The sequence below is a fragment of the Brassica rapa genome, chromosome A01 (assembly GCF_000309985.2).
Source record: "Brassica rapa cultivar Chiifu-401-42 chromosome A01, CAAS_Brap_v3.01, whole genome shotgun sequence".
Taxonomy (NCBI): Eukaryota; Viridiplantae; Streptophyta; class Magnoliopsida; order Brassicales; family Brassicaceae; genus Brassica; species Brassica rapa.
The window spans coordinates 5,846,942-5,867,843 of NC_024795.2; the positions used below are offsets into that span (position 1 = coordinate 5,846,942).

A 20,902-nucleotide genomic window follows, 5' to 3' on the forward strand; every position below is an offset into this window, starting at 1 on the left:
TTTTAAATTGAGCTATAGAGTTTATCAGTTACACTTACACCCCTTGTTTTCGTTTAAGTAGAACATCATTGGGCCATTAATGGGCTTTAAGCGCGAATCTAAAGAGCTTAAAACGCTGTCGTTTGAAAAAGACGTAACATCATATCTTCTTCATAACTGTATCTTCTCTCTGTCTCTCTCTCCGGCTGCCGTGAAACCATGTGGTCGGCGACGCTCGCTTTCCCTTCCTTTGTGGCTTCATCAACTTCTCTATCGACCTACACAAAACCAAGACTTCCTAAGATTCAAGCTTCGCTATCTAATTACCCTCTCGCCAGCAAAATCATGGTCAGAAGTAAAGTTTCTTCCTTTCACTATTATCCTTTGTTTCAGATTCTAATTCGCTTCTCGCTGAGGAAGCTATTCTGTTTTAATGGTTAATAATGGATGTGACATGTTTTAGTGCCTTGAGGCTTTAACAATCAGTTCTTGTGAACATAATAACAAGCACCATGAAATTGAAGTTGGTTATAACTCATACTATTTGCTGATTTCTCTGTGTTTATTTGCTTTACAATCTGCAGATTTACCGTTTTCCACAAGTGAAGATTTTCTACAAAAGGAGTTTTCAGCTTTTGGAGAGATAGCTGAAGGTGTGTGTGTTTCTCGCTGTGCTCAAATCCAACACTGTGTTTAAAATCAGCTATATAAACTGTTGGTTAATTGATATAACTTTGCTCTTGTGTCTTTGTCTTTCAAAAACAGTTAAGCTTGTCAAAGACGAGTCAATGAAGAGATCAAAAGGTTATGCCTTTATTCAATTCATGTCTCAGGACGATGCCTTTCTAGCCATAGAGACCATGGACCGTAGGGTAATAAGCTTATCCTTAATTGGATTTAACCAAGTTAAAATTTTTTTAATCAACTTAAAATGTTTCTATCATGTTGTAGATGTACAATGGGAGGATGATTTATATAGACATTGCGAAACCAGGGAAGCGTGACTTCCAACAACAGCCCATAACTTCTGGTCCCCCTGAGAAGCTCCAAGTGCCAGAAGAATCAGCTAGTAGTGAGGTCGCTGATTGCTGGTATTAATCGTTAGGACCAAGTTCACGAAACTATGTCTGTATTTGCGTAGAAACATTAAGACAATGATCAAATATGAACACATGTTGTTTTTTTTTCACTACTGATAAACAATCACTGACACGGTTCCGATCACATCTCTATCAGTTTCGACAACCACCACATTGTTGGAAACATTAGTCACAGCACTCGCAGGAATCTCTCCGGACTGCGCCAAAAACGAATGCTGGTAATGGTTTATCCGGTTAGGGAAAACCAAAACCGGTTCAAAATCAACAACCCATCTCGTCCCATTAGCTGATACCTTCGCCTTCCCGGTTGTTGACTTCAACGTCATCCCTTCCACATTGTTCTGATCAATCACAACTTGCTCAACCTCATTAAACTCTCCTTCTAGCTTAACAATCGGGAAGTTGTGTTTAGGATCACCGCTAAACATGTTGTTGAGAATGTTCACACCGTGAATCTTCTTCCCTTGCACCGATCTCAACACGATGTTCGCATCTCCCAAGAAGAGAGCGTTTGTGACGTGGACGTGAACAGGGTCTTCGATGACTATACCTGTGTAGTCAAGGTAACAGTTGTCTATCCTCGTTAAGTGAGACTTCACTAGAATGCCTATCCCACCAAACCATGTAGCTTTGTTGTAGCAATGCACGCCTGTGACTATATTCGCCTGGCCGTTCAGCAAGATACCGATACCAGCAGAGAAGATTACTACGTCGGTTATGGCGTTGTCGGTACTAGAGATATCGATACCTGTCCCTGAGAACTGTCTTTCTTGTCTGTCTCCGCCTACTGTTGAGTGTTGTCCCAAGAAGGTGTTTGAGATGTATGTCTCGTGACCTCCCTGGACTTTGATCCCGTGTGTTGTGAAGTGGAGGAAGTAGCAGTCTGTGATACGGATACGAGCTGAGTTTACCACCGCGAGACCCCCACCTCTGAAGCTTGAGTCGAAAAGAACGTCTTTGAATGTCACATCCTCGAAGAAGATCCCTGAGTTCTGGTCGGAGAATGTATCCTCCGGCGACGAGTTTGAAGCCACGAGTTCTACCAAATGCCGATCACCAGGAAACACTTCTGATGCTCGGAATGTCCCTCCTTTTACCTGTATTATTATTACACTGAAAATATAAATAAAGATTTAAACTTAATAATAATAAAAGAAAATAAAAGAAAAAAGAAAAGTGTTACTAACCAGGAGGTTTCCGCCACCGGAGGAAGGGAACCGGAGAGGTTTTCCGATTTTGTAACTGCCACCTTGGAGATCAATAACAACACCACCTAGATCAGTGACACGTGGCAGCATGTGAAGCTCAATGTGTAGCTGAAAAGCATCGGTTAAAGCTTCAAGTATTGCGTCACTGCTGTCTTGTCCACCTGTCGGGTCAGCTCCGTAGCTAATTGGGTATATAACTCTGCCTACCTGCACCAAACCAAACCCCACACGCTCACAAATTTACACACGTGTGCATGTATATATTTATGTATGTACATACTGGAATGTGGGGAGATGCTTACGGCTTACCATTTTGGGAAATGGCGATGAAGGGGGAGACAAAGGTGGGAGAGAGGGAGCGACAGCGAGTTTTTCTTGGATCTTGTCTTGGATTTCAAGAAGCTTTGTCATGTCTCTTATTAAGGATATTGTCTCATCTAACTGAACTGAAACAGTGATGAGAAACAGTAACAAGCAAACAAAGCAAGAGTGTCTCATCTGGTTCTCTTGATGTTTGCCTTCTTCTTGACAGAGAGAAAGAGAGAAAATAGGACTGATTTATAAGAAGATGCAGAGGTTGATATGAGCGTGTGTCAGTGTATTAAAGGTCATTGTTTCTGTTGTTTATTTTTTGCTTTATTATTCCAATGAACCGACTCTAATTCCAATTTATTAAGCATAAAGCTTCTAGGTGTTTTTGCTTTATTCATAAGGAAATGCAAAAGACTCGAAAAGATCAAAGCATGTTGTTGGTAGCAGCTGAAGTTCATAAAGTTTAAGAGTTGTTTGATGACTGGCGGATATCAAAGTGATTTTGTGAGTTTTTAATCATATAATTTGCTTTCTTAATTTATGTTTTATCATCTATTATGCATCTCTCATGTTCTGCTAATTTCTACAGCATTAATGATTTATGAGGAAATAAATCATTCGTATTAGACTTTCCATCTTATACTTTATTCGTCATAAAGTTTGCTTTCTTCCAAATTATTCATCACTTGTAAGGACATCTCCATCCTTACTTCATTTTTTTCTCTAAAATGGAGTAAAAGTGGATATGGAGTAAAGAATGTTCCAACCCCACTTCATATCTCACTCCATAATGAAATTTACTCTATAAATAGAGTAATCTATTTTTTGTTTGTTCATCACTTCATTATAGAGTGGGAAATGGAGTATGGTTGGAGTAATTTTACTCCATTTTCACTTTTACTCCATTTTGAAGTAAAAAATGGAGTTTTACATTTGAGATGCTCTAAAAAAAACAATACTTTTATTTCCACCCACTTTTTTTGTTTGTTAAGTATTTAACCTTTTAATGCAAGTTTTATACTCCCTTCCCTCTTTATTTGAAAGGTTGTTTTAGGTTTTCACACACATTAAAAAGTAAACATGTACTTTTGTCTATTATTTTTAACTGTGTTTTAATTAATTAATGTTTTATTTATTTTTAATAAAGTTGTACTTTATAGAAGATTTCAAGTAATTACTGAAAACGGAGTTGGGAATATAACACTTAAATTTAGAGCATTTCTAATGTAAAACTCTATTTTTCTTCCAAAATGGAGTAAAAGTAAAAATGAAGTAAAATTGCTCCAACCCTACTCTATTTCATGGAGTGATAAACAAACAAAAAATAGATTACTCTATTTATTGAGTAAATTTTATTATAGAGTGAGATATGAAGTTATGTTGGAGCATTCCTCACTCTAAACTCAATTTTTCTTCCAAAATGAAGTAAAAGTGAAAATGAAATAAAATTGCTATAATCCTACTCTATTTCATGGAGTGATAAACAACCAAAAAATAGATTACTCTATATATAGAGTAAATTTCATTATAGAGTGAGATATGAAGTTGGGTTTGAGCATTTCTTACTCCATATTCATTTTTACTCTATTTTAGAGGAAAAAATAGAGTAGGGATGAAGATCTCTTGAGGGATCTTTATTCTTTTGTTGCCGACGTCAGAGGCGGACCTACATAGAATGGTGGGGGTGCAATTGACACAGGTTAAAAATAAAAAATTAATTTGTAAGCTTATTTATGTATTGGATATTGGCTCAGTTGGTTATAGTTTGAACCCAGTGACCCCCTTTTCTCTGGTTCGAACCTCAGCACTCACAGATATATGTCATCTTTTTTTTTAATATAAAATCATTATTTGTTTTAATTGGGTTTAATGTTTAAATGAATTTGAGTTATGATCCAGGTAAAAAAATTTCCTGGGTCCGCCACTGGCCGACGTTATATACAAAGACAACTAATTACTGGTTGCTTTATTTGATTCTAATGTGAAGCATAGTAGACCGTTTGGTTATTGGTCAACTTATGGTTGCTTTATTTGATACTAATGTAAGTTCATCTGTCATTCTTAACATTAGTACGAAAAAAAGAAAAAAAAGTTCATCAGTCATTGCAATGAATTTCATATGAGAGAGACTAGTAAATGTCTTGACAAAGTAAGTAAATGTCTGCCAACAACTCTTCAACTGCAATCACAATTTTCGAGTTTCTTATTTACTACTAATAAAAAACATAATTTATCCGGTTAGGAAAAATTACAAAAAATACCAGAAACCAACACCGATTACAATTATTAAATCATTATTAGGGTTAAAAACATGACATTCCACCTCACTGGTCCACCGTTACATAAACTTGTGCAGTAACAGGTGCATTTGTCTGAACCACCACTCGATTATCCGAGACGTTCCTTACCGCGTGAATAGGAAACGCACCACCATCACGTGCAACGAGCGTGTACTGAACGTGCTTGATTAAATTCGGGAACAACAAAACCTGGTTAAAATCAACGGTCCAAGACGTTCCGTTTCCATCGACCGATGCTTTAGCCACCGTCGATCTCGTTGCCATTCCATTCACATTGTTCCGGTCAACGACCACCTGGTCAACATTCTCAAACGCTTTATTCGTCTGATCCAATTGCACAATCTGGACTCCATTATCCGACCCGGAAAACATATTGTCGACAATGTTAACCCCACGAACCACACCGTTTATCGATTTCAACAAAATAAACGCATCGCCCAAGAAAAACGTTCCAGAAATTTGTAACTGAACCGGGTCTTCCGCGACGATACCGGTATAGTCCAAGTAAGAATTCACAATCCGGTTCTGAGTTAAACCGGGTAATTTCAAATAAATACCGGTTCCACCAAACCCGGTTGCTTTGTTATAACAATGCACACCAGACAAAAGGTTTGCTTGTCCTGATATCATCACCCCAATCGCGGCGGAGAATATAACGGTGTCAGTGATAGCGTTATCATTACCCACCAAGTTCACGGCGGTGCCGGAGAAGTTCCTCTCTCCTTTGTCTCCACCTGCGGTTATGTGTTGACCGAGAAACGAGTTTCGAATGTAAGTCTCGTGTCCTTTTTGGACTAGAATCCCGTTCGTGTCTCCGAACCGTGTGATGTAGCAGTTGTCTATGCTTGTTCGGAGAGAGTTGATGACGGCGATTGCTCCTCCGCGATAGTTGCAGTCGATGAGAAGGTCTCTGAGAGTGATGTATTCGAAGATGTACTGTAACTTTGACGATTCATCGTTGAGTTCGATTAAATATTTATCGACTGGAAAATCATCTGATGCCCTTAATGTCCCTCCGCTAATCTGACGTGTTACACAAGTCAATAAAAGAAAACATCAATATTAATTCATTTCAAAATATAACAAAAAAAAATCTGTCAAAAAAACAACACAATACTACTTAAGTAGATTTTTTAATTTTCATAATTTCTGACATTGTGACCTTTTTTATACTTCTCCAGCAAAAAAGTTTTATTTACCCAACAGAAAGAAAACTTTCTTGTTGGGAAATCATAAAAATGTCACAATGTCAGAAATTATGAGAGAAACATGCATAAAAAGAAAAGAATCATTCTATTCTCGTGAAAGAAAAGTAATGATCATTTACTCAAATTTTGTTTGGTTCACCAAACGTGTACGAGCATCTTTAATCAAGTTTAAGTTCAAACTAAGATTCTACCGAGAACTTCATGCTTTAAAATATTTATCTAACGTATGGATGGAATGTCACGTCACATAGATGGGCCATGATTCATGAAGACATATTTTGATATAAACATGCTTAGTTCATGTATCTATATGCACACGTACGGAGGAAATCTAACTCTTTTTAAAAACTTTCATTCAATAAGAGATACTTACGAGGAGGTTTCCGGCACCGGCTGAGGGAAACCGGAGAGGACGGCTGATTAAGTAGCTACCACCTTGAAGATCGATTCTTGCTCCTCCAAGATCATTTATACCTTCCATCAAAACTCCATGATCTGGTCCATCAAACGCATCTTCCATAGCTTTCAATATCGCATTTGTGCTATCCGCTTTCCCTGTTGGATCGGCACCATATGATATCACTTGATACACGCGTGGACCGGGTACTGCCTACACCATTCATGCATCAAATATCATTTATCATTTCATATTACTGTAACTAATGACAAAACCTTTTGAACAAACAGATAGACTATATGATGATTTATGGTAAAGAATGTTGTATATTATACCTGAGGAGGGGTGGGAGGAGGAGATACGAAACCCGGTAGATTTCGACGAACCAAAGATGCCTTAACTACTTGCAGTTCTGCCATATGCCGTTCATGAAGGGAGTCTTTACCGGCGAAGGCCACTTGACTCACAATTAGAGTCATGATCGCCAACAAAACCGGCACGGCCATTTGAGTTTTCCTTGTCTCCATGGTTTCCTCCTATAATAATCCAATGAGCCAACAATAAGAGACTGGCTGAAGGTAATGGCGTTGTGAGACATTTATATATATGTATTTTGTTAGCACATGAAAAGAGAAGGGCCTAACTAAGGTTACCAATGAAACATTATACAAAACTTTTGTCTTTTCTATAGGGAGTCACACATTTTGCACCCTTTTACATTTTTGATCTCCTTTTCATAATCACGAAACGTTCTAGACCTTAATATCTTCTAAACGCTCAGTTTTATGATATTGAGTTACCGGTAAACCAGCCGTCTTTGGTGTATATTTGTAATATTTTTATGTGATTTGATTCTTTTTAATAGAGAGAAGTAAGAATATGCTAGTTAGTTTGCAGAAAATTGAAGACGACCAACAAAAGTGCATAAAGGTATAGATTCATGCTTTACGAGATTAGATTTTTTATGTAAAAGGGTAAACCAAGTCATGTGATTTTGCTTGGAGAGGTTTGAGTGGTGGATAGGTTTTTGGTAGAGTTTTCTCCCTTTTCTTTGGATTTTTCTTCCAACTGAAGATATAATTATATTCAGCCACTCTGTCCTTTTCTCAGCTTTCTATTATTTAAAAATTATTGCCTAAAATGGTATAAAATAAAAAGAAAACCAAATGACGATTGAGAAAGGTTTAAATTAAATATTATGTATTTATGAAATGTGTGCTTTAAACTCATTTTTCTAATAACTAATGTTTTTTAAAAACTTGGGGGGGGGGGGGGGGGGGGGGATGAAGCCAAATATTTTTGTGTTTGGTCATCTGCATTTACACCTTCATGACGAAGAAGATTTTAATATGGATTTTTTATAAAACTATAACGTTGGCACGAGACCAAAACACTCCCCCCTCTAATAAACTATCAGGAAAATTGATGTAACATTATAGTAATGAAGATCAGTAAACGTTACCTCTTTGTAATGGTCTCGATTGTGAGTTTCTCTATTGTTCAAATCCCAAATACTATTTCGGGATTCCGATGGTGTTGTATCTGAGGCCTGAGGATGTGAAACAAGAACGAAACAAAAGATTTAATAATGTATTTTCTGTTACTACGCAAGTAAAAATAAATCTAGCAATGTATATTTATAGAGAAAAGGAGGTTTCTCTCTTCAAAACTGAAAAGGCTTCATACTAAATTTTTTTAAAGAACAGAGAAAGATGCAATTAAAAACTCCAGTGACATTATTATATTCACCAGAAAGATGAAAATGGCCTTTTATTCTCATAGCAAAATTGAAAATTTTAGTCTATATTCATGTTAGGTGGTAAAACAATTAGGTCCCCAGTATCTACTTATTTATATATGCATCTAGAGGTCAATTAAAATAGTTAATTTGCAATCAAAACATAAGTAAATGGATGCGAATTAAGGAGGTTACACAAAGTTAGCTAACTGCAAACCTGAACTCAACGTCAATGACATACTATAACGTTTTCTTCCATATTAAAAACTTTTCTTTTAGCTTGTTTAAAGAAATGAGCTAAGTAGTATTGTAAAAAATTATTGAGACCGGTGTTTTTGTCATAAGCAAAATAAAGTTCACAAATCAAAACAATTTATCATGCACATCAACAAACATTTAAAGGTGGAACTCATAGTTTAATATGCATTGATAGTGTCTCCCAGCTAATAATGCTCACCTCATTTGAAAGGACATATAATCACATATTGGTTGTGCCAGGGCAACGATACAATCGGCAAATGATCTAGCCCTGATCTATTCATGAAATTCAGATCTATTTTACTATATTTTTTCTAGTCTCAAATCTTTTTTTTGTCATTAATTTATACAGACTCATACATATTATGCTTACAGCAAAAAAAAACACAAGAATCAAACAAAAAATTGCTTAATATTTCAAATTAAACAAAGCAATGCTTAATGCATTGTGACAACTTACACTATTATTGGCTTCTTCGTCTTCTTTTTTTCACAAAGAAATTTTCATTTCAAAGATTTGTTTTTGTTGTTGTCAACAAGTTCATTTCTTTTTAATATAATTACTTCTGTTGTTTCTCGCCTTGTTTTGGTATTTCTTGTCAATGATCTTCACATGCCAGCTAATTAAGTTTCTCTGATTTTTCTCACTAAATGATTCATTTCTATGTATTCTAGATGTTTTCCTGCACCATATACAGAAATAAAAAGTTTTTTTAATTTAATTATATTTAAAAATAAAATATTGTTAATATCCTAAATTTTATTATTTGCTTACTAATATTTTAATTTTAATTTATTTAACTAAATGTAAAAATTAAGATAAAATAAATAATTTTTATTTTATATTTAAGAATATATATGTGCATATTTAAAGTTATAATATTGGATAAATTTTTTTATCTATTTTGTTTGGTTAAAATATTAATTCAAATTGTATAAAATTAAGGAAAAATTTGTTAGGTATATAATAATCAAAACATAAAATCAAATAATTTTTTTGAAATTTTTTTGTAGATATGAAAAGGAAATTAATGATATAATGATTAAGATAACTACAATTAGAAAAATTGTATAAAATTTTGGAGAACTTTTTTGTAATAAAAAATTTATCATTATAAACATAAAATCAATAATATTTTGAGTTTTTTAAAATATTGTTATATTCATATTTCTAATATTATATTATTTAATGTTATATTAATGATGTTATATGAGTTATTATTTTATTTTTAAAAACTTATCAAAATATTTTTAAAAATATTGTTATTTTGGAAATCATGGGATAAGTTATGCCTCCCTAAAGACAATGGTGGATTAGGTTTTAAGGATCTTATGGATTTTAACACGGCGATGCTTGGAAAGCAACTGTGGAGGCTGATTGAGAAACCAAACACTCTTTTCTCTAGAGTCTTTAAAGGACGGTACTATAGGAATGCTTCACCCCTTGAACCGATCCGATCTTACTCCCCGTCATATGGCTGGAGAAGTATGATCTCTGCTAGATCTCTGGTTTGTAAAGGACTAATTAAAAGGGTGGGAACAGGTTCATCTATTTCTGTATGGAATGATCCTTGGATCCCAGCCACTCGCCCGAGACCAGCAAACAAAAATCTTCACAACAGTTACCCGGATCTTACAGTGGATTCCCTCATTAATTTGGAATCCCGAACTTGGAATCTTGAGGCAATCAGGGCTTTGGTGGATCCTCATGATGCACAAATTATAGAAAGTATTCCATTAAGTAGAACTCAGATGGATGATAGGAATGGATGGCATTTCACTAATAATGGGAAATATTCGGTCAAATCAGGGTATCAGGTGGAACGGGTATATCCTGATAAGGAAAAACCACTAGATTTTTATGGACCCACAGTGGATCCGTTAAAAGCTTTTTGCTGGGAAGTGCGGTGCCCACCGAAGTTGAAGCACTTTTTATGGCAACTCGTTTCAGGTTGTATAGCGGTAATGAAGAATCTACGGGGGAGAGGAATACAAGGAGAAATTTGTTGTGCTCGATGTGGAGACCCGGAGGAATCAATTAATCATGTGTTTTTTGAATGTCCTCCAGCACGTCAAGTGTGGGCACTATCTAAAATACCATCGAGTCCAGATTTTTTTCCAACTTGTTCGTTTTTTGGTAACATGGATCATCTCTTTTGGCGAGTTACTCCAAAGATGGATGACCACCAATTTGCATGGATATTATGGTATATATGGAAAGGTCGGAACAATAAAGTGTTTAGTAATCTGGATATTGATCCAAGGGAAACACTTAGATTAGCCGAACTGGAATCGACACTTTGGGCTGAAGCACAGGTTAACACTGATCAAAGAAGGGAGAGGCAAGTACAGGCCCGACCTACATTAGAAACTACAGGACGCTGGTGTTTTATAGATGGTTCGTGGAAAGAGAATGAACTTTTTTCGGGACAAGGATGGTATAGTACCTTACCAGGTTTTGATGGTTTATTAGGAGCAAGGAATGTCAGGGCGTGTCTGTCACCTCTTCATTCTGAGATGGAGGCGTTGATTTGGGCAATGGAATGTATGAAGAATCTAAGACAGTTTCAGGTTACGTTTGCAACGGATTGTTCTCAATTGGTGAAGATGGTTTCGGAACCAGAAGAATGGCCAGCATTTGAAACCTATCTGGAAGATATCAAGCTTTTACGAAGAAGCTTCCTCAACTCAGACATCATCCATGTTCCCCGAACGGAGAACCAAAGGGCGGATAGCTTGGCACGTAGTGCTAGAAAACAACCGTCTTTCATCGTTCATATGGATGCGGAGTTGCCGATTTGGTTTACAGAGTCAATATGAGTCTGTGAATGTCTTGCTGTCAAAAAAAAAAAAAAAAAAACTTATCAAAAATATAAATAAATATTAAATGTGAATGCCCATGTTATAATTAGCTTTAAGCTATATCATCATTTTCACTAAACCATATCATCTTTTCTTAATGAAAATGAATATAGTGATGACACATAAGCCAAATTCAAAAAAATCATTTCACAAATAATGTAAAAGAGATTTATTTTGATTTCTTTCCTCTAAACTGGTTTTCATTATGGAAGCCTCCTTGACCCAGTGGTTTTACCAAATGTCTATTAATGCTTTTACACCAGGAGATTTGAGTTTCAATTCCCATCAAATACCGTTATGCAAAATATTTGAGAAAAAACTTATCAAAAATCTTTAATATAGCGCAAAAAGTACAAAATTTATCGGCTGTCATATGTCCATGTAATATTTCTTGTAGTTGTAATGGTATAATTGACAAAAACAATTGGTTTTCATTGACTGAAAATTTATAATGATCTTATAGTTGAATATTTAAGTGTACATAAGTGATTTGACTGCAAATTTATAAAAACTGTGGAGACTTCATATTGTTTTATAGTCTTTAAAATCTTTGTTTTCGCAATCTTCAGTTTGACAGTCCTATTAATAATGAAAGGCATAAATTTACTTCTGACCATGATTTTCCTCTCGCGTATATAGTTTGATCCTTGGTTTATTCAAAATGTGTTTATAGCACATAGGTGTCTAGCCAATTATCATATCAAAGATGGATTCCAGTCTACAATCGAATTACATTACATACCATGATCAACAACATGGTTCATTCAGATAATAAAATAAAACACCAAACAAAAGTAATTACTACCCTTAAAAGCTAAAACCTTCAAATTATAATCATTGTTTAGTGTTCCCCGGCGACTTGTTAAGTATTCTCAGAAACAAAACCATTAACAATATGGTTCATGTCCAAAATCCTTGGGATGTACATTGACAAGAGACCTGAGATCGATTCAAATTGGTTACTCAAAACTCATATTGCACCTGCAAATCTTGAGATTAGTCTTGAGCTTCTACACCAAACCAATGTCTGTCTCTTTTCTTGCTTCCTCTCAAACCATATCCTCCTTGGATCTTTAATCATTCGCCATATCAAAACTAGGATCTGTGAAACACTATGGTTTCAGACTCTAGTCAAGAAGCTTTCTTAACGGTAAACACAAGTTTGCCACTGAGAGGTAAGAGATTCCAGTAAGAACCGTGCTGATCAATGCAACCGCTTAGCCATTTTATCTGATACGAACCAATTGGGAAACGAGAAACATCTAGCAAGCAGCTCGAAAACCCTTGTCCTCTCTCATTTGGTTGGAACTGCACAACCGCAGAGACACCAATGCTCCAATCAAATCGACCTGAAACCTCAGGCTTCTTACCAGACTTTGTAACAGCATGATGAAACAGCTTGCCACTCATTTCTACCAGATCTTCATCTCTCCAAGGAGAATAAGACTTTTGGTTTCTTTTGGTTTCACCGTGCTGAGTCGGAGTGTGATAAGCTAGTTTAGTATAGAGGAGGCAATACAGTTTTGTGAGTCGAACAGGGACTCTTGGTTGTTGTATGTTTTTCAACTGAAGACAAAGATCCAGTGACAGTTGAAAGCCTTGTTCCACTGACATTGCATCAGGACTACTCTTGCTTCTGTCTGAACTAAGAGCAAATAGCTCAGCGCCAACACAAGGCCTGAAAATTAAATCAAATCAAAACATATTAGTTATTCAATAAGCAGCACAAAGACGTTTTATCTATAAGTCAGGAACATAAGGATACCTTATATTAAAGAAGTACTTTGGAATGCCAAAAGGAATCTGCATCCATTTCATAACTGCTTGTGAAAGTAGATTCCGGCAACTTTTATTAAACTCGGACATAATTCCCGACATAATGTCCTCTTCTTGCATTGAATTAGACCAGTTCTGCAATCCATGTATGCATGCAAGAACATCTCTGCAAACAGATAGCAGCATCTTCACTTTGTTACAGACTTTAAGTACTTGATTCCTAGGCTGCACGTGGGAACAGCTTTGTGATTCGTTTTCCTTCACGAGCATACTAAGCAATTCGCAGATCTTAGGATCCACCTTCCACAGCCTTTGAACTAAATCTTGTACAAGCCTCGAGCAAACACCAATCTGTGAAGTGAAAGGAGGCAAAGTTTCATGAAACGAAAAACGTGGGATAAAGATGACAACTCCAGCAGCAAAAGCCAGAACTGAACAGCTAAGTGAGAGAGTTGAGATGATGCTAGAGCTGCTACTGTCTATGTCAACAAAACACGTCTCTAACATATCAAACTCCTTCGCCAACTTTTGAAGCTGAATAGAGATACGAGGAAGCTGTTTCAGAGAATTACAACCAGTCACCTGCTTCTTGTTGCAGACATCTTGGTTAAGCAGCCCGAGGCATTCAACGAGATCAATCACAGTTTCCATTACCCGAGTCTTTAGAACCAAGAACCACGTTTGGAAACAGAACACTTCACTCGACGCTTTAATATTCCCCAACATTCCCAGTGACGACTGTAAATTCATATACGCTTCATGAAGAGCTACGCAGTGAGCAAACTCTCCAGATGCATCTTTGGAGAGTTCTGGTAAATAACTGTTACTTCTCAACCAACTAACTAACTTGGGCATGAGAAGCAGTTGCAACTTCCCTTCAGCATGAGATAAATAGGTTAATGACTTTAACCAGAAAGAGTTAATATCAGACTGGACGTTGGTCTTGAGCTTGTCAAAAATCAAGGCAGATGTGACCCATGCACCCAAACGTGCTGCGTAAACTCCAGCTCTATAAGCAGGCCAGTAGTTTCTCTCCGCTATAATCTGAGTCGAACATTCAAGAGAAACGATTCCATAGTTAAACATATCATCAACAAGTGAGACGCCTGAATCTCCATCTGCATCATTATTGCTTCCCCAAAGAACTGGTGAGTGTAATAGCAAAGTGAATATCATCTGTGTGTGGCAATCAAAGAAGGTGCACGAACGCACACACTCAGTGACACGCTTCACCTTTTCATAAACTTGAGACAGAACAGATTTATTATCACACTCGACATTCTCCAAGAACACTATCAGGAACTTGTGTATTGATGCTAAAAGCTCTGACCTCACGACAACCCCTCTTTTACTTTTATAATTGATAACACCTAGCAGTAGTTCATGAGCTCCATCTGGTTTTCTTAAGCCATCCGTTAAGTTCACTAGGAATAACCTGACTTTGTCGAGCACTAGCAGCCTCACTTCAGATTGTTTTCCGACTAACAGGTGGAGAACATTGAAGAGGTCTTGAACCTCACCAACTAGCGCAAAGTCAACTTGACAGGGATCAGAACATAATTGTGCCAGTGAGGTAAGCCTGTCCATGACTAATACAACGAGCTGCAGAGGAAGAGACGTTGAAGATACGTCAATTGATCTTATTTCTGCTGTCCGGACTATTTCTTTCCAGATACCCACCAAAATACTGATAGCTAAACAGCTGCTTGAGAAGATCTGAGATTGAGATGCATTCTCAACTAAAGCTACGAGCTGATTCAATTCAGACGCATCAGCCAAACAAAGTTTGTAGACAAGTATCTGCATTCGCATTCAAAGATAATGAGGATTTTCAATTCAAAAAAAAAAAAAAAAGATAATGAGGATTTTCAACTTAAGACAAATGAAACTAAATGAACTGCCTTTTTAATCACCTTTTGAAAAATTTGAAGAGCTTTAAGCTGCATATCTGGTGAGAGCTCTGCTTGTTTTAGTAAGCTGGAAAATTTTGCAGTGTCGGTTACATGGACAAGAGAGAAGCACATCCCTCTTTTAATGAGAAATTGGAGACATCTTAGTACCGCAGCTGGAACATGAGAGCTCTTGTCTTCACCTAGAAATGGCATGATAACCTTTGCCTGCATCCACAGTCGATAAAATTAGAAATCAAAAAGGGTCAGGTTCCTTTACTAGTGAACCAAAGTGATAAACTATTTTCACTTTCCATCAACTATCCAGTGAAAACTCAACCAGGAGAAGAAAACTATAAGTATGTTTTTGGTCTAATAAAAGAAATTAATTTTGTATACAAAGTTAAGGCCAATATATTGAGGGTAAGGCTTTATTTTCGCCAAAATGTGTAGAAAAAAGCGGAAAAAGAACATACCAGTTCAGAAGCAAGATGACTATATCTTGAAGCAAGCTTAGTCAAGGAAACAAGGAAGGGAACCAAACTGTCGTCTTTTGAAGACTCCATCATTAGCGTCATACAGATCTGCAATAACATAATGGTCGACTGAAACTTAATACAGGTAGCTTCAGTTCATGTATTGCTATGATAGTCAGTACACTGACATGCTTTTATTATAAGAAATATATAGATACTCCAATCTACTACAGTTTGAAATCTCAAGATGGTAACAACGGTGAAATTAAATTCCTGACAGCATATTGTAAATGAAAACCTTTGAGCATAAGAAGCAGATGGAATAAGAAATAGACAAAGAACCTTGAAGGCTCTATTAGCAATTGCATGTGAGGATCCCATTTTTGCAAAAACTCGCACAGCAGCTAACCTGGTCTTTGGCATTAGCTCCGGGAACTTCACCATGTCATTTAACATCCCCAAAACAACCAATGCAAAGTCATCTGCTACTTCACAAAAGCAACCTGCAGCAAACAGAGATGATCTTACCTGCAATGGCAGATAAAAGGTTAGACCAGATATTATTGTAATATTAAAATGACTCAAGAACTGAACTGGTCTATTTTTACCTCCAGATCATGTGAAGAAACCAAACTGGTGAAAATCAAGAACCGAACCGGAGCAAACTCGCTAGCGAAATCTCTCCAACAACCAAACAGAATCAAAGCCAAAGCTTTAGCCTCAGTATCACCCTTGTCATAAACACTCTTCACTCGTTTAAGCATTTCCAAGTGGTTCTGCACCTTAGCCTTTGACAAAAACCAAATTTCACATTCGCTTTTACTCTTCCCTCGGCTTAGCTTGAACACAGACATAAACACCCGAACAACAGCAACCTTAACAAGCTTATCCCCATAGCAAAACGCATCAACTAGCCTCAGTAGCATAGTGTTTAAAAACAGCCTATCTTCTTCAGGAACCAAACCAAATAAACTGTAAACTGCAGTTCCAGGCTCTGGTTCTTTGCTCCACTGTTGAAGCTTCTCACCAGTCTCCAAGATGGCTTCAACAGCTCTAACTGAAATAATAACCCAAAACAAAAGAACAAAACTTTATCTTTCATAGAAGTTAAAGCAACCTCCTTTAATCCTAAAAACTTGTACTCAAAGCCTGCTTAATTGAGAATGTTATGCACCTGGGTTTTTAGAACGAAGGGCTTTCTCGAGCTTGATGCTCCAATCCATGGCGCAAGCTGCTGAAACCTTCTCCATGGTTACCACTTTTTTTTTTTTTTGCTGCTCGAACTTTCTATGGTGTAACGAATACTGTTTCTAGGTTGTCGCAGTATCAAACGGAGAGTGAATTTTGAAGCAATAGTACTACTCCGTGAAGCCTCTTTCGTCTCCTTCACGAATTTTCAGAACATAATAACAAAATAAAAATCAGTCTTTGAAGACCAAACTGGATTCCTCAATTTTTGGCTGCCTAGTCCGGTTTGGTTCCGGTTTAGGAATATTACCAAGGAAAGAACAAATAAACGAGACACAAAGTGGAGTCTTACCTCCATGAATGTACAGTATCATTAATCTGATTTAGTTTTTAGATGTATGAACAATATTGTTAGCTTTTCTTTTGATGGTAATGTCTTGTTTCTATTAACCCAATGAATCCTTTGTATAGATAACCTAACACTGATCTCAATAAAGCCACTAAAAGTGTTGATACAAGAAAGCAGCTGAAACTGAAACAACAAACAAACAACTAGAGTCATAAAGAATGAGCACTACATCTGACGAAACAAAAACTTGTTCTTCACTTATGGAGCATCCTTGATCATCTTCACAGACTTATTCTCTATCACTAGGAGCTCGAAATTTGAACCATGGAGGGACCAAACAGACTTCAAACATACGTAGCAATGAGATTCACTAGCTGAAACACAAGGACTTTTCAGATGCTTCATAAACTTGAGCTATTGTATCTCAGCCACTATCAAGTAATAAGTTCCCAAGCGTGGAGTCTTTTTGAGGAGGATGCAATCATGCAACAAAGATCCTCAGTACTATTTCAAGTACACAGGTTCCTCCAGCATTTATCAATAGCGGCATTAATCTTCTTCGGTTTACAAATCTCCGGAACAATCAACCCCCAAGTCGAAGCTTTTGGTGCCAGATACTTACTCAGCATCACTTCCACAACTTTACAAGCCCCTGATACTCTCTGCCGCTTTAAAAGCCTCACAACAAGCTCCTCTAGAAACCTCCTCCCTTCTTCACAAGCACCTGACTTCTCCCTCAAACTCTTCAAAAATACGTTACAGGTAATCACATCCGGATCGCAGCCTCTATCCAACATACAGTTCAAGAGATCAACCGCTCTAGAAACATCCTTATGCACACATAAACCATCTAACAGTATATTGTAAGTAACAACATCAGGCTGTGACTTAGGCTCCTCTTGGCATAGCATCTCATGGTAAAGTCTTAACGCCGCATCAATAGAGCCAATACCGCAAAGACCTTTAATCATCGAGCTATACGCTACCGTGTCAGGCTTGATCCCTGTAGTAAGCATCTCTGACCAAACCATCATCGCCTCGTTTACCTTCCCAACTCCACAAAGACCATCGATTAGAACACTATAACAAACCTCGTTTCTAGAACATCCCGTTATATCCATCTCCCCCCACAGTTGCATCGCTTCTTCACTAAGACCAGCTTTGAAGAACCCTCTCATCAAAGAACTATACGTGTACGCATTAGGCAAGCAGCCATTGCTTATCATCTCGTTAAGTATCTCTTTAGCTTCATCTGGCTTCCCTTCGCGGCACAAACCATCTACAAGAGCACTGTACACAACGATATTAGGTTTACAATCTCTCTCTCCCATCTTCTTCCACAAGCTCATAGCCTCCTCAGCTCTCCCCTCTTTAAACAAACCGCTTATAAGCACCGAATAAACATGCTGGTTCAAACGATACCCTCTTCCCTCCATAGAGACCAGAACCCTCACCGCGTCAACAGCTCGTCTCTGCTTAACCAACCCACTAACGAGCGTCCCATACGTGACGTCATTCGGAACACACTTGCTAGACACCATCCTCTCCAAGAGACTCACAGCTTTATCCAGCTTCCCCTTGAGACATAAACCATGAATCAGCGTGTTGTAAGTCACCTCGTTGGGAACACACCCTTTCAGAAACATGTTATCCACAAGCTTCGTCACACGTGTCAAATCCCCTCTCTTGCACAACCCATTAATCAAGACATTATAAGTAACCGAACTCGGTGAGATTCCTTCGCTCTGCATCTCGTCTAACAACAAAACCGCTTCATCGATCCTCTCCTCCTTACACAACCCATCCATCAACGTACAGTAAGTATACACATCAGGCAATAACTTCCTCTCAGGCATCCCCCTGAAGACCTCAACGGCTCTGTCCACAAACCCCAACTTGCACAAAGCCTTTATAACTAAATTAAAACTCAACCCGTTCGGACAAATGTTCATGTTGGAACTCACAACAACGTGGTCGTGAAACTCCAACCCACGGTGGTAGAGACCTTCCTTGAGAATAACGTTAAGCACAGAGTTAAAGGACTTGACGGTGCGTTTGCAGTGAAACTCGCAGACCATTCTGTGGAACAAGTCGACAGCTTTCTCGGGCAAATGCGCTTTCCCGTAAGCTTTGAATATAGCTATGAAGGTGTGCTCTCTCACGGTTCTGTTCTCTAACCTAATTCGAGTTAAGAGATTCTCCACCGAGGCGAAATCGAGTTTAGCGGCGTGGGACTCGATGGCTGAGGAGAGAGTCGAGTCGCCGAGCTTGAAAGAGCCCATCTTGGGAGCGGATTTGAACATCTGATGCGAGATTGGAGGTTCGTCCACTTCGGGTTGTTCCATGGATTGGTTCGGGGAAAGTGAAATAGAAGTGGAGAGGTTAACTGGGTTGGTCGAAAGGATTCGACTTTGGGGGAGGAAGGAGCTGATTCGGATTGGGAATGGGCATTTGGGCATATGAGCTCGAAAGGGGGTTTTCGCTTAAACCCTTATTTGGGAGATTTGATTGTTGTTGTTGTTGTCGCGAGAGAGATGGAGATGAATCAATGCAAACTCTTACGCTTCTCTCTGTGTGGCGTCTGTGAGATTGAAAGAGAGAGTGGATGGAGTACGAGGTTGATCGATTTGAGAGTTTTGTTGATGTGCTTATATTGAAGAGGCAAAATACGAAGAACAAGCGCTTGGGTTGTTCCTGCCTGCCAGCTTCTGTTCTCTCGCTAATATATTGGATGATTACATACTAATATTATGGAGGTGTATTCGATTTCAGAATTAGAGTGACTAATAATGAAGAAATATGATATTTTTTTTGTCGTAAAAAAAAAAAAAAAAAAAAAAAAAAAAAAAAAAACAAAATAGAAATTTAGATTAACAAAATTATGATTTTAAATGCATTTTAAATTTTTTTTTATATAAATATTTTTTGCAGTGACTTTTATAAATGTGAGTGATTTTAAAGTATTTTGGTAGAGTTTTTCGATTAAAATATAGAAATCTAAATTTTGCCATTGTACAGTACTTTAATTGAATAACTAGATTTTGACCCGCCCTTATATTTTTTGTTTCAATTTTTTTTTTTCAAGAAATTTGGTTTTAGATACAACCGGAAAACTATAATCATAATTTAAAATAAGTTTGTGTCTAAAAAACCATTAAAGCTGCAACGGTAATCCAAAATTCTTAAAATACTGAAGACATTTGAAATATTTTTTGGGATTTTAACCAAAGATTTAAACATAGGTAATTTTATGTTAAATTTCAGTATTTGTTCATGTATTATAAAATTTATATGTCATTTGTTGTTTTTATTTTTGAATTTTGAAAATTATAAGGTATATTTTAGTATATAAAATTTTATGATTTAAACGGATAGTCAAAGCCAAACCAAACCCGTAAAAATATGAACTGAAACAAAATTTATAAATATCTAATGAGATGTAAATCACTACTTCCAAAAATTTGAAACCTGAATATACTTAAACAAAAATCTCATCATATAATTAAACTTTATATTTTATTAATAATAAATATTACAATATTACCAACTTAAAGATTTAGGAGTCGACTATATATTTAAGCGGATAAAAATAAGAATGATCATGTTTTAATAACACAAGCTATATTTGATCCGCGCTTTTATTTTATGATGTAAAACTTCATTAATAATTTTACAATTTTTTTTGTTAATTTGTAAGGATTTTGTCTATTAAATGTTTTTGTATTTATATCAGCGGTCTTAAATCCAATTCGGATCTGTGGTCAAACCTATAAACCTAGTGATTCGATATGTAATCCGGTTTGTGTTTGAAAAAATATCCATCAATTAAAAACTTGATAACCCGTAAAAACCGCTAAAACCA

The 20,902-nt window shown here is 36.9% G+C and overlaps 5 protein-coding genes across 5 annotated transcripts; 1 reads left to right on the plus strand and 4 right to left on the minus strand.

Annotated features, from left to right (window-relative positions):
* Positions 1 to 78: 78 nt before the first annotated feature.
* On the plus strand, positions 79 to 1,205 carry LOC103857919 (organelle RRM domain-containing protein 1, chloroplastic). The gene is made up of 4 exons (XM_009135177.3): positions 79 to 334; positions 564 to 632; positions 745 to 851; positions 931 to 1,205. The coding sequence occupies exons 1-4, from the start codon at positions 199 to 201 to the stop codon at positions 1,075 to 1,077; spliced, it is 459 nt and encodes a 152-aa protein (XP_009133425.1). The 5' UTR covers positions 79 to 198; the 3' UTR covers positions 1,078 to 1,205.
* On the minus strand, positions 1,092 to 4,533 carry LOC103857909 (polygalacturonase QRT3). Its single transcript, XM_009135167.3, has 3 exons — positions 2,597 to 4,533; positions 2,267 to 2,494; positions 1,092 to 2,176 (listed from the first exon to the last, which is right to left on the minus strand). Exons 1-3 carry the CDS (start codon positions 2,783 to 2,785, stop codon positions 1,169 to 1,171), a joined length of 1,425 nt encoding a protein of 474 aa, XP_009133415.1. The 5' UTR covers positions 2,786 to 4,533; the 3' UTR covers positions 1,092 to 1,168.
* A 216-nt stretch (positions 4,534 to 4,749) lies between these two features.
* Positions 4,750 to 8,175, minus strand: LOC103857931 (polygalacturonase QRT3). Its single transcript, XM_033273386.1, has 4 exons — positions 7,967 to 8,175; positions 6,840 to 7,040; positions 6,481 to 6,717; positions 4,750 to 5,922 (listed from the first exon to the last, which is right to left on the minus strand). The coding sequence occupies exons 2-4, from the start codon at positions 7,029 to 7,031 to the stop codon at positions 4,924 to 4,926; spliced, it is 1,428 nt and encodes a 475-aa protein (XP_033129277.1). The 5' UTR covers positions 7,032 to 7,040; positions 7,967 to 8,175; the 3' UTR covers positions 4,750 to 4,923.
* A 4,054-nt stretch (positions 8,176 to 12,229) lies between these two features.
* On the minus strand, positions 12,230 to 17,004 carry LOC103857948. The gene is made up of 7 exons (XM_033273087.1): positions 16,678 to 17,004; positions 16,112 to 16,560; positions 15,846 to 16,031; positions 15,504 to 15,611; positions 15,052 to 15,255; positions 13,128 to 14,938; positions 12,230 to 13,040 (listed from the first exon to the last, which is right to left on the minus strand). The coding sequence occupies exons 1-7, from the start codon at positions 16,751 to 16,753 to the stop codon at positions 12,494 to 12,496; spliced, it is 3,381 nt and encodes a 1,126-aa protein (XP_033128978.1). The 5' UTR covers positions 16,754 to 17,004; the 3' UTR covers positions 12,230 to 12,493.
* Positions 17,005 to 17,163: 159 nt separating this feature from the next.
* LOC103857964 (pentatricopeptide repeat-containing protein At4g20090) lies at positions 17,164 to 19,852 on the minus strand. Its single transcript, XM_009135222.3, has one exon. It carries the CDS (start codon positions 19,497 to 19,499, stop codon positions 17,550 to 17,552), a length of 1,950 nt encoding a protein of 649 aa, XP_009133470.1. The 5' UTR covers positions 19,500 to 19,852; the 3' UTR covers positions 17,164 to 17,549.
* Positions 19,853 to 20,902: the final 1,050 nt, after the last annotated feature.